This window comes from Aedes albopictus, chromosome 1, assembly GCF_035046485.1.
Source record: "Aedes albopictus strain Foshan chromosome 1, AalbF5, whole genome shotgun sequence".
NCBI lineage: Eukaryota > Metazoa > Arthropoda > Insecta > Diptera > Culicidae > Aedes > Aedes albopictus.
In genome coordinates this window covers 118,401,872-118,416,530 of record NC_085136.1, presented here as the reverse complement: position 1 = coordinate 118,416,530, position 14,659 = coordinate 118,401,872, and the positions used below count along the sequence as shown (strand labels likewise).

Sequence of the window (14,659 nt, the reverse complement as noted above, 5' to 3'; positions counted from 1 at the left end):
TTCTGATTTTTTCTATAATGAAAAAAAATATCCTCTAAAAAGAGGGCCCCCACAACACAGTGGCCCCGGGCCCCCACATTTGTAAATCCGGCCCTGGTCATAGGGGACGAGAACCCATGGTCTTGTATCGTGGCGCGGGAACAACGTTTTCACGATCTTCTGCAGTATCTCGGGGGAGCGTTCTGGGGGTGCTGACGCGCCCTTCGTTTTGGTCATAACAACCTTGTAGGCATCACCCCCATGAGCAATCGCTGCACAAATGCCGGCTTATCGAAGCGCGAAGTCAGCCACTCCCGATGACGGTCGATGACTTCCCAGACAACCAGTAATCGTATAAAATGTTGCATAAGATGATAAAGTGGAGGCCATATGCGTGCATGCCTCCATTTAGGCGCATGTAAAATGTACGCATATCGCCTCCACTTTAACATCCTATTCAACATCTTATACGATCACTGGTTGACTGGGTTTCGACTGTTGCCGTCTTCCTCCGTGTTCCACCCTGTATCGAATCGCCAGATGGTCACTGTGCGTGTATCCATCGTCGACCCTCCAGTCCGAGCTAGGGTTTCGACTCTGCACCGTTCTTGTTTTTGTCGGCTACGTTTGCGAAATCCACGTTCAGTCTAGCCATAGCTTCGAGTAGAGCCCAGGCTCTCGCGTTAGTCACCTGGGAGGGACATAACAACTGCTGCAGTAGTACACTCCGCTGATCTTCGCGAAGCCCTCGTGCGATGTGGAAATTATTTCCTGGCTCGGAAAAAGACCGGTTGTACAGATCGCCGCTAGCTTGGCCTTATCCGCTATCCAGTTCCCGTAATCGGGAGGGATACGGTATGGGTCCGATAGTAGGGCGATGTCTGTACTTGACTTCGAGACTGACTGCCACAGCAACTGTTGACTGTTGTACGGCTTCACAGTGGTTCAAATTTAGCTGTGTAACCTGCAATATCGTCGGTTAGTTCGACCTCCTTGCGCGTCTGGACATTTAGGTCCGTCCGGCCGTGCAAATCAGGCATTTTGATGCCGAGTTGCACTCCCTGGAGATATGACCCTTAACTCCGCACTTTCTGCAGAGCTTGCTCCTGTCGAGGCTTATACACAACTACGACTTATGTCCTTGCTCAATGATCTCTTGCCGATTGCAGTCGCCTTGTTAACCTCCCCTACGGGAGCTTGTTCGAGATGATCTTACCTAAACTTTTCCGCCCAATACCACTTGATCTAGTGCTGTATAGGAGGTGCCTCCTACCCACAGCGGTGAGAGACAATTTTCGCTTCACATGGTCCTCAGCATCTTGGCGTACGTGTCTGCCTCGGTTCTGAAGACCAGCGCGTGGCTCCGTTCGCCCCGTTGCGAGCTGACTTAACTTTTCTCACTACCTTCTTCTTGTCAACCGCAATTCAAGGGTTCTTTTTCCTCTGGTCCGGTTGGACACCCTTCCTCTTGGGGTTCGGTTTCCCTGCCCCTTGCACGTTTTGCAACCGGCTTGGTAGCCTGGTTACTCGCGCTGGCCGTTCCTTTTTTCCTCTTTCGCTTTTCGCCCGTCTCTGCCGGACGCTTCACGGGCCGCGTCTCCTCGGCAGGTTTCAGCCATGCAGCTCGGGCTGTAGGGCGGTTTGACTTCTCCGCTACGGCTCCGGCGAACTACATGGTTTCGTGCTGCATCGTCGCGTTGCCAGCAAAGAAGAAGCTGTCCGTTTGGGTCCGCTCCTCCTTGCTCGCATCAGCCGCACTGCGCTATTCGACTAGAAGACTACTCCTTCTTGGTCAGAGCCAGCGATTTGCGGAGCTTCAGCAGGCCCTGTTTCAGGTCCTTGCGGATGGTAGTCCGCCCGCTCGTGTAGCCGATCAGCTCGTCCAGCTGTTTGTCAACTATCAACATCTTTGGTGGATGGCTCCCGTTGAGGTGCTCCTCCGGTTGAACCTCCTGGCATCTGCTCGCTGGTGGGTACACCAGCCCCTCGTATTGGCGATCTCTTCAGTCCTCCTCACGCGAACGGGTTCAACACCGTTCTCTCTGCCTCTCTACTATCGATTACATCTTTGTTGTTCTACCTCCACTTTCGCTCTCGAATTTCTGTCGCTATCGACATCGACGATGGAGCTCCACGTTGGAGATCCAATAGTAAGAAATCAAAGCTTTTTTTTCGCAGAGATGACGCCACCACATTAGAAGTAAAATCATTTTTCTTGTATGGACAAATCGCTGGCTTGCACTTGTTCCGCATCGCAGCGATTTGTGCCTTGGGGCAAAAAGTTGCAAATTAGAAACATAATCATTATCCCTACGCGTTTTTTCTGGATTCATTGCAGTAACAGAGAATTGATTACATCACCATACAAATTTCAAGTTGTTTACGTCTTTTTCCTGACTGACATTTTCCACCCGTGTTGCGCGTGATGTTTCGAGTGGATTGGTGCCAGGCGGCGCCGCTGTATATGTGAAAACACGTGGAACGCGAGCGCCGTCTACGATCGCATAGCGTAAACCTTCGCTGTTACTTTACACTGTTATCACGTTTACCGCATTTATCAGAAAAGCGCCTCTACCGGCACTCTAGCATTAACGCAGCTGATTGCTTCCTATTGTGAGGCCACCATGTACGAATTATATACCGCAGGCATCTATTGATGAAGACCTGCAGCCTGTGCGTGTGCTCCACTGACACACACCAGATTCACTGGCGTACACACCAAATTTTTTTTCGCTGAAAATCAGCAAAGTTTTGCTGAATTTTGCCGAGCTGAAATTTCAGCAATCCGTTCAGCAATAAAAATTGCTGAAATTTTCAGCAATTTCGGCTGTCATCGTAAATGTCAAAAGTTTACTGGAAAAATCAGCAAATTCTTGAGGATTGCTGAAAATTTAGTTAACTCGTCCGGCGTGAGATTTGCCAGCTTATTGCTGATGGATTTCAGCAAATTGATGCGAAATTAAAAAATCCACTGTTTATCTGAAACCAACAGGCTAAAAAGGTAAACACTTGTTTGATTTTCAGAGTTTTATTCAAAATTAATAAAAAGTTTATAAAAGTTGGATTGATTGTTGCTTCAAAACCATCTCGGGAACAATGTTGGATCCACCAGTAACTTGCATGCGAAGAAATTATGGACATTGTTTACCATCTAAAACAAATAATTTCCGGAATTAACAAAACTGTTATGTATTTAAACGATGATACATACCTGTTAAAAGGTGTAACATTGCATGATGATTTATTTAAACAGTTTTTACGCACGTTTCCATTGAAAAAACTTCTCAAATAATAGTAAAACAGGATTTTGGTTGCCGCGACAACACGCGATGTACACAAAGTCATTTTTTTTATTTTGACAAGTGGCCAGCCGAGGTGGCGAGCGGTCGGATTTTTTTGCTGAAATTTCAGAAATTCAGTCGACTTAGCTGATTTTCAGCAAACACATTCGGTTCACTGGCTTTTTCAGTAAAGTATGTGTTTGCTGAATGTGCTTCAGCAAAGCATTTTGCTGAAACCTTCAAACGGTTTTTGGTGTGTATAGCAGCATAGAATTCACGTTCGAGTTAAAAATTCGGATTTTGGTGCGTCGACTGATCTGGTTGTTTTTCCATACATTTCTTAAACTCGCAAAAGCAGTCCTCGCCGTGCACCTATGTCGATCTTGATGCCGCCATCGGCCGCCATTTGGCTACCAAGATATTGAAAGCTTTCAACATTCTCCTCTGATTGCCCAGCTACCGTAAAGCTGGAAGGGTTGACCGTGTTTACATCCAACGATTTGGTCTTCTTGACGTTGATGGTAAGACCTGCCGCTGAGGAGCGATTGCCAAGATCATCAAGCTTGATCTACATATCAGAGCGCTGTTGAGCTAAGAGAGCAGCGTCATCAGCCAATTCTAAGTCATTTAGGTGCTCCATGGTAATGGATTGCCACAGCAATCCACGATTTGATTCCCGATCATTCACACCTTACCAGGATATCGTCGATTACGATGAGGAACAGTAGCGGTGATAGTATACATCCTTGCCTCACTCCAGCAACGACCCGGATGGGATCGGACAAGACACCGTTGTGCAGTACTCTGTACGAAAATGCCTTGTACTGTGCTTCAATGAGGTCGATGACTTTCTCAGGGAGACACTTGCACCTTGTTGGGGCTTCCCACATGTTTCCGTGATTGAGACGGTCGAAAGCTTTTTCGTAATCAATAAACATCAGGTAGAGAGACTCTTGGAATTCATTGATTTGCTCCAGAATGATACAGATCGTGTCAATATGGTCCACACAGGATCGTCCGGCACGGAATCCTGCTTAATGCCGTCGGAGAGTTGTGTCCATCTTCTCCTATATCCGGTTTAGGATCCCTTTGCAGAGGACTTTGAGAACGATACACAGTAACATGATGCCCCGCCAATTATCTCATACAGTCAGGTCACCCTTTTTGGGTACCTTTACTAACACGCTTTGCATCCAGTCGGCCGGAAACGTCGCGATTTTCCATAGGTTGCAGAATAAATGATGCAGTATGTAGTTGTGCAGATACTACGGGGTCAGCTTTGAGCATCTCAGCCGATATGCGATCGACCCCTGGACCCTGTTCGATTTCATGCTACGGATGGGTTGTTTCTATCTCCTGCACTGAAATGCTTCGGTGTTGACACGGGTAATGCGTCGAACCCTTGGCGGATCATGCTGAGGTGTTAATGGCGTGGCCGACACTTGAAAAAGGTTTCCAAAGTGATCGAACCTGCGTTTCAACTGGTCAGCCGGGTCAGTCAGTAAATGTCCAGACGTGTCTTTCACGGGCATCGTAACATTCATCTTGGTCCCACTAAGGCGGCGTGAGACATCGTAGAGGAGAAGGATGTCGCCGGTATTTGCGGCTTTCTCACCTTCGTCGGCTAGGGAGTCCGCCCACGCTCTTTTGTCCCGTCTACATGAGCGTTTCACTTCCTTCTCGAAAGCCAAAATAGCGCTGACGGGCTACGGCTTTGGCTACTCGTGTCGTGCTATCGCGGCTTTGGCGTTCCTTCGCTCCTCTATCAAGTGTTATCTGTGATCCACTGCTTTCTTCGGATGCGTAGCTCACTCAATTTATTCTCGCTGGTGGCAATGAAGGAGTTCTTGATGGCGCTCCATTGATCTTCTACGCTTCTACCTTCTGGAATATTCGCAGCACGATTCTCTAGCTCCTCGACGAAGGATTTTTTAACCGCAGCATCTTCCAGTCGGCGTGTGTTGAACCGGCGCCCGATTTTCTCCTCCTGTCGCTGGATCCTAGCAATGCGCAGTCGGATCTCGCCAATTAGGAGATGATGGTCGGACGAAATGTCGGCGTTACGTTTGTTCCGCACATCAAGAAGCCTCCGTCTCCATTTTCGGCTGATGCAGATGTGGTCAATTTGATTTTTCGTGACGCCATCACGGGAAACCCATGTCACTTTGAGCACTGGTCGATGGGGAAAGAGCGATCCACAAATCACCATGTCATTGTTGTCACAAAACTCTGCAAACAGCTCGACCTTACTAAGAGGGTAGAAAAAAATAGTTATGGCAGATAATGTGGAACACGGTTTTCCGGCGAAACTGACTGGGCTGATGCGTGCAAAGCTTGATGGATCAAAATGAAGTGTGCTGATGAGATTTCGACGCCCTTCGTAACCTAAGACGGATTGAAGCAGGGTAACCCGCTGTCGAACTTGTTGTTCAACATTGCCCTTGAAAGAGTCATTAGGAGAGCTGGCGTGCTCCTAGGTTTTGCGGACGATTCCATATCGATTGGGTCTCCAATTCTTTTTTGAGTAACGTCCCCACTGGGACAATACCAGCCTCTCAGCTGTGGCAAATCACAAATTATGCTGGATTCAGCCATGCGGTGCCTACCAATGTAATGGCAGAGGCTCTTAGTTTTTCTAGAACTCATTCTCCGGAGTAAACAAGAGTGGGTAATCATTGGTAAGGTCGTTCCATATTGTCTTAGAAAATAAAATACTCAAATCATTTGAAAACAATAACTTTTGGAATACTTTTTGTTCTCTAGTTGAAATGGTTTTGGTTTCGTCCTTTTATTCTTCTTCTTGGCGTAACGTCCCCACTGGAACAGAGCCTGCCTCTCAGCCCAGTATTCTATGATCACTTTCACAGTTATAAACCGAGATATTATTCTGCCAATAGCTATTTTCCATGCGTATACCGTGTGGCAGGCACAAAAATATTCTATGACAAAGGAAATAAAATAATATGTACCTTTTATAGAGTTATTAAACAATCACCAAATAGCACATCTATTCAACAAAAGCACTGTATTAGTACACAAGACGAATAAAAGTGCGTTTCCGTAGATCTGTATAATCAATATCAAGCGCGTTTGTCATTTGTCTGCCTTCAAGATTAGTATATATGAGTACAATTCGATCACTGGTACATACTTCAGTATAGTTCATATGATGTTATTTTTAGACCATCCTCACGTCTCATCTCTTCGATGTAGGTAGATTAAGGATGAATTATTAATAGCACGATCGTGAAAGTACATTCAATGTTAATCGAAGCATTGTTGACGGAAATTTCGTCATTCATATCTCACGACACACCCCTGTGCCTGTGTAGCTGACTGACTGACTGACACGTATAAGTGCAACCGTGGACAATATGTACACTAAAATAAACACAAGGCTCAACAAGTAAAACACACCGTGGTACTTGTCCGTACTCACAACTAAGAGAAATTATAATTGCTGGTGGCATCGATTCTCGATTTGGAATACCAAATGAGAACCGACGCATATGGATGCATGCATATTTCGATGGCCGCATTGTCATCGGGAGCGCCGCGCGGCGAGTAGGTATCTCTGCTTGCTGCTAAATGTGCATTTGTGATACGATGATGAATACTACATACTCAATGTCCCTCGGTTCGAAGGAGAGTTGCACAGTTTATTCAACGACCGATTTGAAAGTCTAAACACGTCCCCAAGTGGATATGTTAATGCTCTGGTTATGGACAGCCGGGGTGTCGCATCGTCGTCGCGCGGTTTGCTACTGAAGTGAGTGCCATCCTTGATGGCCACTGGATTCGTGCATAGAGCTCTTTATATGTAAGGTGGAGCTGTTGTTTCTCATCCCACTTACTTACGTTACCAAATTTGATGATTTGTAAAGGATGTTTTGGACAGTACGTGCTCATAGTTTGTTGCTTGTTTAGGTGAGGGCAATTTGTAGTAATGGGAATGGCCTATTGTTAATTACATTGTTGCCCCTAAGGCAATATGATTGCACTTCACTTTACAATGGCTCTTTTTTTCGCTGAAATGATGTTGCAGCAACAAACCCTTTATAGTATAGTTTAGTTTAGTGGTTACGAACAATAATACTTTCAAGTAGCTTTTCGAGGGTATCCAGCAAACATATGGGTCTACGATACTGGGTCCCCTATCAGCATTCCCAATTTCGGCAGCTGAACTAGCTTCTGGACATTTCATATGTCTGTCCAAGCATGTCTGTAGCACCATCCCAAAAATTGGGATTCCATCCGGTCTAGAAGCTTTTTTCACCTTCACACCCTCTGCAACTATTATAAGCTCTTTGTTGGAGATCCGCGAGCCTCTGGATTCAGCTTTTTCGTATTCATGTGGCGTTGGCGATCCCAACGTTAGGTCATTGTGCGCAAAAAGACCTTCCACGATCGTCTTCAACTTGTCCGGACACATTCAACGGGAGTCACTGGGCCCTTAAACTTCACCACCATGATTCGATAGACGTTGCTCCACAGGTTGGCATCAGTTTCTCGGCCCTGCTCTTCACAGCAGTTCAACTTGCCTAGCCTAATCTCCCCCTTGCCATCAATTCTTGCTCTCTGGACACTTCTTCTCGCTCGGAGGCATATGTAACGGACGGTAAGGTGGGCACCGTCGGCACCAGGAGTTGAACTTCCTTGGCATTGATACGTAACAAGCCTTTGTAATCGCTTCTGTCCGAAGCGTCTCGATAAATACCTCCTGATCGAAGTCCTGTGCTTTCCATTTCCGCATGCGGGTCCTTGTTCGCCAGCCAACACTGTGTTGTCGTTTGTTGATCGCTTTAGGAGAGTGCTTCCTACTGACTCTCCAATTCATGTCCTCCGTAGGCGAAGGACTGCAGAACGTTACATCGATTATCGATTCATAGCAGTCTCTGCGTAATGTATTGGCCGTGCTATTCAGAAATGCCTGGACGAGGGAGTTTTCCAAGAAGTTTGGAAGTGGCAGAGCCTGGTTCTATTGCCAAAGGCGGAGAAACCACCCGAAGATGCGTCGGCATATAGACCAATATGTACGGCGAGAAAGGTTCTCGAAAAGATCATCCTCAATTCTTGGAAATAACTTCCAGAATCGAGTGCTAGTTTACGATGCCGATATGGGTCGGAAGTGCTTTCACATAACCTCAGGGGTCCCGCAAGGTTTCATCCTGGGTCCGGTGTTATGGAATGTCATGTACGACGAGGTGTTGAGATGCTGGTCCGGATCACCCAAATGGCCATAACTCCGGAACGCCTTGACCGATCATTACCATTTGTAATAGGAAACAATGTGGTAAAATTCCGATTAGATTCGTGCTAAAATCCGTAAGATCGGCCAATGGGAAGTACCTTAAAAGTGAGTGAACTTTTTGGTTTACACAGACATCACAGACACCATCTCAGTTCGTCTAACTTAGTTGATTTGATTAGTATATGTGACTTGATCATCCGAGCTTTCTATCGAAGAATCGTTTTTGGAGTGAACATACAGGGTGTTAGGTTCCTGAGTGCAAACTTTTTAAAGAGTGATAGAGGACCATAAACGGTGAAAAAAATTGTTCTACGCATATGTTCAAATCTCAACCGTTACGTAGTTATTGAACTCCCCATGTTTTTGACTCTTATTGCCTTAACTAGCTATAACTTTAAAATGGCCAAACTTATTGCAGTTTTTTTACCCTTATTAGAAAGATTATTGAATTTTCTATCAAATGGCATCTTTTAATCGATTGGTTTAGTTATGTAAATAACTAAATTTTCTAGAGCAAAATAGCTACAAATAGCGTGTTTTAATTTGTTTATGTCAATTATCTTTGAAACATGCGTGATAAATTAAAATTCTTTCTTTGGCAAAATTGTGGCCCCTGTTCTACTCTACAATTCGTTCTTGACATAAAACTTCTATCTCTTATCGTTTTCTTGCAATTTTAATTTAAACGTCGCATTTCAGATCTTAAATTTGCAACCGTCATGGTAAGCGCTTTTTTGCGCACTGTGCCGCACATTTATTTCAAAATTGGAAGAAAACGATAAAAGTTAGAACTTTGGCGTCAAAAAACGAATTGTAGAGTAGAACAGGGGCCACAATTTTGCCAAAGAAAGAATTTTAATTTATTACGCATGTTTCAAAGATAATTGACATAAACAAATTAAAACACGCTATTTTTAGCTATTTTGCTCTAGAAAGTTAAGTTATTTAACTAAACCAATCGATTGAAAGATGCCATTTGATAGAAAATTCAATAATCTTTCGAATAAGGGTAAAAAAACTGCGATAAGTTTGACCATTTTAAAGTTATAGCCAGTTAAGGCAATAAGAGTAAAAAACATGGGGAGTTCAATAACCACGTAACGGTTGAGATTTGACCATATGCGTAGAACAATTTTTTTCACCATTTATGGTCCTCTATCACCCTTTAAAAAGTTTGCACTCATGAACCTAACACCCTGTATAGTCTTTCCAGTACACTTAGTTTACGAGAAAAACAAAAATAAATTCAAACAATGAACCTAGAAGGAATAGGCTAGGTTTCAAAGAAGGAAAAATCTTTCTTTGAATATTAGCAGTTTCAGCGCCATAAACTATTTTAACCAAGATTTTAACAAATAGAATATTCGTTGGAACCATTCGGTCTAATGCCCATTCGGCCAAATGGCCCTTTGGCCTAAGGACTTACGCCCTGATACCTTACTGACATCAATGTACTGATCAGAGTCGTTGTTTGGTTCCTTCAATGTCCTCACATCAACGACACCCGAGTAGTGCCGGTCATCCACCAGGACATGATCTGCTTGGTCGCAAATGTGGCTATTTGTGTGCATCCAGGTGTGATTACTGATGTCAACTCTCTAGTTGCATCAAAAAAGTCACTCAGACCGTTGTCATTGAAGACTCTCCTTAATCAATATCGGACGGAAAAGTCCTCTCTACCGAACTGGACACACTCCGTAGATCCCAGATCATCTTCCGTCGTCTTTCAGCTAAAAGAAACACGGAAGTTCGACGAGAAACTTAGCAGCTCGCGTAGAGGCTTTGTGTCACAAGCCGACATGTGCCGAGACAATCACGGGAATCTTCTCGCGAGCGAACGTAAGGTGGTCGAGAGGTGGCGGCAGCATTACGATGAGCATGGCGACGTTACAAACACCGAAAGTGTCATGGTAACATAACTAGGAGTACGTCCGCAGGACGAAAGATTTCCAGCCTCTAACCTCCAATAGATTGAGGAGGAGGTTGGCCGGTGAAAAAACCACAAAGTCGCTAGATCAGATCAAGTACGGAGAAATGGATGGAAGGTATCGTGTGTCCCATCTACAGAAAGGGCGACAAGTTGGATTGCGGGAGCTATCGCGCGATCACACTAATGAGCGCTGAGAGAGTTCGTGAGGCAATATTAGGCTGGATTCATGGATGAACGCGCTACAACAGACCAGATGTTCGTCATCCACCCGGTGTGGCAGAAATGCCACGAATACAGCGTGCCCACCAGTCACTTGTTCATCGATTTCAAATCGGCGTGTGAAACAATCGATCGAGAACAGCTCTGGCAGATTATGCACGAATGCGGATTCTAAACTGATACGATCGATCAGGGCAACGATGGATAGAGCGTAGTTCAAGTATCAGGGACACTCTCGAGCCCCTTCGAATCTCGCAGAGGGTTTTGGCAAGGTGGTGGTCTTTCGTGCTAGCTGTTTAACATCATCGCCTTAGAAGGTGTAATAAGGAGAGCCGAGATAAACACGGGTGGAACGGAACGATGTTCTCGAAGTCCGTTCAGCTACTTGGTTTCGCTGATGATATTGATGATCCAGTGAGGAATCACCGTGTCCGCCACCCCGAACTTCTATCAACGGTGATGAAATCGAGGTCGTTGACGAATTCGTGTACTTGGGCTCATTGGTGACCGCCGGCAACGACACCAGCAGAGAAATTCAGAGACGCATTGTGGCAGAAAATCGAACAAAGTTCTCCGTCACACGAAGTTAACTATCTACAAAATGCTGATTAGACCGGTAGTCCTCTATGGGCTCGAAGCATGAATTCTACGTGCAGTAGACTAACGCGCCCCTGAAGTATTCGAACTCCACTTGGAAAACTTGGACTTGGAAAAGGCGAAAGAATCAGACCGCGAAAATCAGGAGGCTACGGTGGGCGGGTCACGTCATCAGGATGTCGGATAGCAACCCGACTAAAATGGTTCTCGACCGAGTCATCCGACCGGTACAGGAAGACACACGTGACGCCCAGCGAGCTAGGTGGGTCGATCAAGTGGAGAACGATTTGCAGACCCTTCGTAGAGTGCAGAACTGGAGACGCACAGCCATGGACCGAGTAGACTGGAGACGACTCCCACGTACAGTAGAGGACAGGATACTCAAGCCTTAGTATCTTTGAGGGTGCGATATGCACTAGCCCCTCTCTGAAGCAATGCCTTCTAGGGGGTTTCCGAGAGACGAAGGGTTTGGCGACCATAGGAATGTGTTTCAATGGGTCGAGAAAAGAGTAGTCCTGGCTTTTACTACTGTTGTAGAAGACGGCCTTAACCCCACACTACCCTAACCTTCCTGTTAGGGTGTTTGTTGAGCAGATTTTTCCCCCTATGGTTTAGAAACAAAAAGCCTCAGTATGACCGTAAGGTAAGTATGTGCTCAGTGGATCGTTCCAGAGGTGTTTTGGGAGGTTTCCAAGGGTCCCAAGGTCGTTCCTTAGATATTCCAGGAGGTTTTAGGAGCGTTCCAAGATATAGAGGTTTCAAGGGAGTTTCAGTGGTGTTTGAGAGGGCTTCAGTCCGCCCCATGGGGATTCAGAGACGTTCCAGAATATGCCAGCGAGTTCAGGAGCGTTCCAGGGGTTTGAAAGGGGTTTCAGGGGCGTTTTAGGGATTTCACAGGGCGTTTCAGGGATTCCATGGAATTTCAGGGACATTCCAGTCAGGCTGTTCCATCTGGTTTCAGGGGGATTCAGAAATGTTCCAGGGGTTTTCAATGAGTTTCAGAGGCGTTCCAGTGAGTTTTAGGGGTGTTTTATTCCTGGGCATTCCTGAAGTGTATCAGGGGATTTAAGGGGCGTTCCATGGAGTTTCAGGGACGTGTTAGGGTGTTTCATTGGGTTTCTGGGGATTTTATGAGCGTTCCAGGGAGTTCAAGACTGTTCCGGGGAGTTCTTGGAGGTCCCATGGTTGTTCCAAGAGTGTCCCATGGGGGTCCCAGGAGGTTTCAGCGAGTTTCAGGGTTTGAAGGAACCTGAAGGGTTTGAAGGGTTTCATTGGGCTTCAAGGCTGTTTCAGCCTTGATATCACTTGAAACCTTGAAAACTTCATTGAAAACCCATTAAATTTCCTGTGAATCCCCAGGAAACCCCTCCGGAGCCCACATCAAACCCGCTGAAAATGGTTGAAACTCCTCTGAAACAACCCCGAAATCCTCTTAGAAGTCCTGAGGAACCTCTGGGACCCCCCTTTGCAATAAAATTTCCAGTAATAACTGTTCCAACAATTGGCGAAATACCCTAATAGTATAGAGTATATATACTCTATATATATATATATATATATATATATATATATATATATATATATATATGTGTGTGCGATATATGGTATACTGACATTTCCTTATCTCTTTTCGGAAGTTGAGTAATGTAGAGCTCTCTCGTCAAATAAAGACATATCACTGATCCGTAGCCGATGTCTTCCATGAGGGCGGGTGCAAAACAACTATGCTCTAAACAACACTCTCCACAGCATTCGGCAGCGTCCACCACCACCGCACTCACCGGGGAAAGTATCCTAAGCGAGCGAAGGTTGAACAAACGTGATTAAGTACGGCAAATTTCGGCGTCTGAAGACTGAAGTCGAAGTCCGCTTGGCCGTCGTTGACTGCCGCCATCCATCAAGTCAAGTTCGCCGTTGTTTGTCGTTTGGTCGCGGCGTGTCATAATGGAAAGTGAAACCAATTTGTGCGATAATCTTATGTCTGTTTTCCTTGGCGACTAAGGCGGGCATAGTCACCGGTTATATTTATATACATACCTTACAATACCTTATGACTGTCATAAGAGTTCAGTGTGCATAGTAATAAGCTTTATTTCTTCCATTTTCTTCGCCTGCCCATGGAGGATAAGGAGGAGGAAGGTGGCGCTCATCCACTGACTGTATCCAATTTAATGGCCACTTGTCGTTTCGTGTAAATTGTACATCCGGAGATCGGTGGACCAAGAGCTGAGCAGAAACCATGTTTCGTCCACAGCTGAATCCGTCCCAAAACATTCGGGAAAAGATGCGGCTCTTCGAGCAAGGTTTGGGTCATTGGTCCTCCTTAGGGGGAATTGTTTCACATTTTTTAATGACGCATTTCGCGCTATCTCACATATGTCCAGTGAGGAGAAATTCATTGCACAATGGACCATGAATCAGATTTACGAGGAAAGATGTGCTGTGATCATTTGTAGGCATCTATATGAATGGTGCTAAATTAACATGAATTTCCTAGCAAAACTGATTCCTGAACCTTAGTGTATCGGCACGAAATTCGTCTGACTGTATTTTGTAGCGCTAGCTTCATCTTAGTTCCTTCCTAAGATTTACCTCAGAATCGGCGTGGAATCTAAACCCATGGCTAAGTTTATGTAGAATCGCGCTGATTGCCTTCGTTTCAGCTCACGTTATTCTTTTCCGTCGAACATCGTTAATCAAATCAGCGCCCACACTAGTTTTGCTATTTGTAGCCTTATTTTCCATCTCTGTATTATCGCTACACACATATCTCTAGTTAAGCTGTTTCCCACATCAACGTTGCTTCTAAACATCCATTTAAAGCTAGCAATCCAAGCCGCTGACACGTGAGATCTAATCACCGTTTGTTTTTTTTTTCTGTTTCGTTTCTCGACAATTAATCGATCAACAACAACCCAGATGCCAGCCTAGACGAATTCGGTCAGTACCAGCCGCACCCGCTTCACCATAGAAGAAGATACTCGGATACCAGCAATAACAACTCATCGCGCTCGTCGTCGTCGTCGGTGTCGGTGTCGTACGGCGGTGGACCCTATCAGAGCCAAAGCCACGCGGAATTGGGACCGAACCTCACGGGTAGAATGATGCCACCGATCAACCACTCGCAGGCCGTCATGACCGACTCGCAAGGGTTGATCGTGCCGAAGAAGCTGGCCAACCCCTGCATCGAATCGATGGACCGGCAGAACCTGCACCGGGAGCTCATGTTCAACCAGAAAATGTGAGTATAGTTTTGGAATATGTACATATTCATACCAAGGAACACTTTATCATCATTTTTTTAACGTAGGATATCAAATGTGTTTATAGTGGATATCTATTTGAAACCACTTTTCCAAATTGGTAGAACGTGAAATGCACAGGGATGACCTTCATGTGTCC

At 45.5% G+C, this 14,659-nt stretch overlaps 1 protein-coding gene across 9 annotated transcripts in view; it reads left to right on the top strand.

Annotated features, from left to right (window-relative positions):
* Window positions 1-14,659, top strand: part of LOC115254121 (uncharacterized) — a 217,108-nt gene that overhangs the window by 170,195 nt on the left and 32,254 nt on the right. For all 9 annotated transcript variants that reach the window (XM_062845268.1, XM_062845266.1, XM_062845267.1 and 6 more), the window contains 2 exons: window positions 13,381-13,560; window positions 14,177-14,498. In XM_062845268.1, the coding sequence (XP_062701252.1) occupies window positions 13,497-13,560; window positions 14,177-14,498 (386 nt within the window). In that variant the 5' untranslated portion in view covers window positions 13,381-13,496. The remainder of the gene's footprint in view (window positions 1-13,380; window positions 13,561-14,176; window positions 14,499-14,659) is intronic.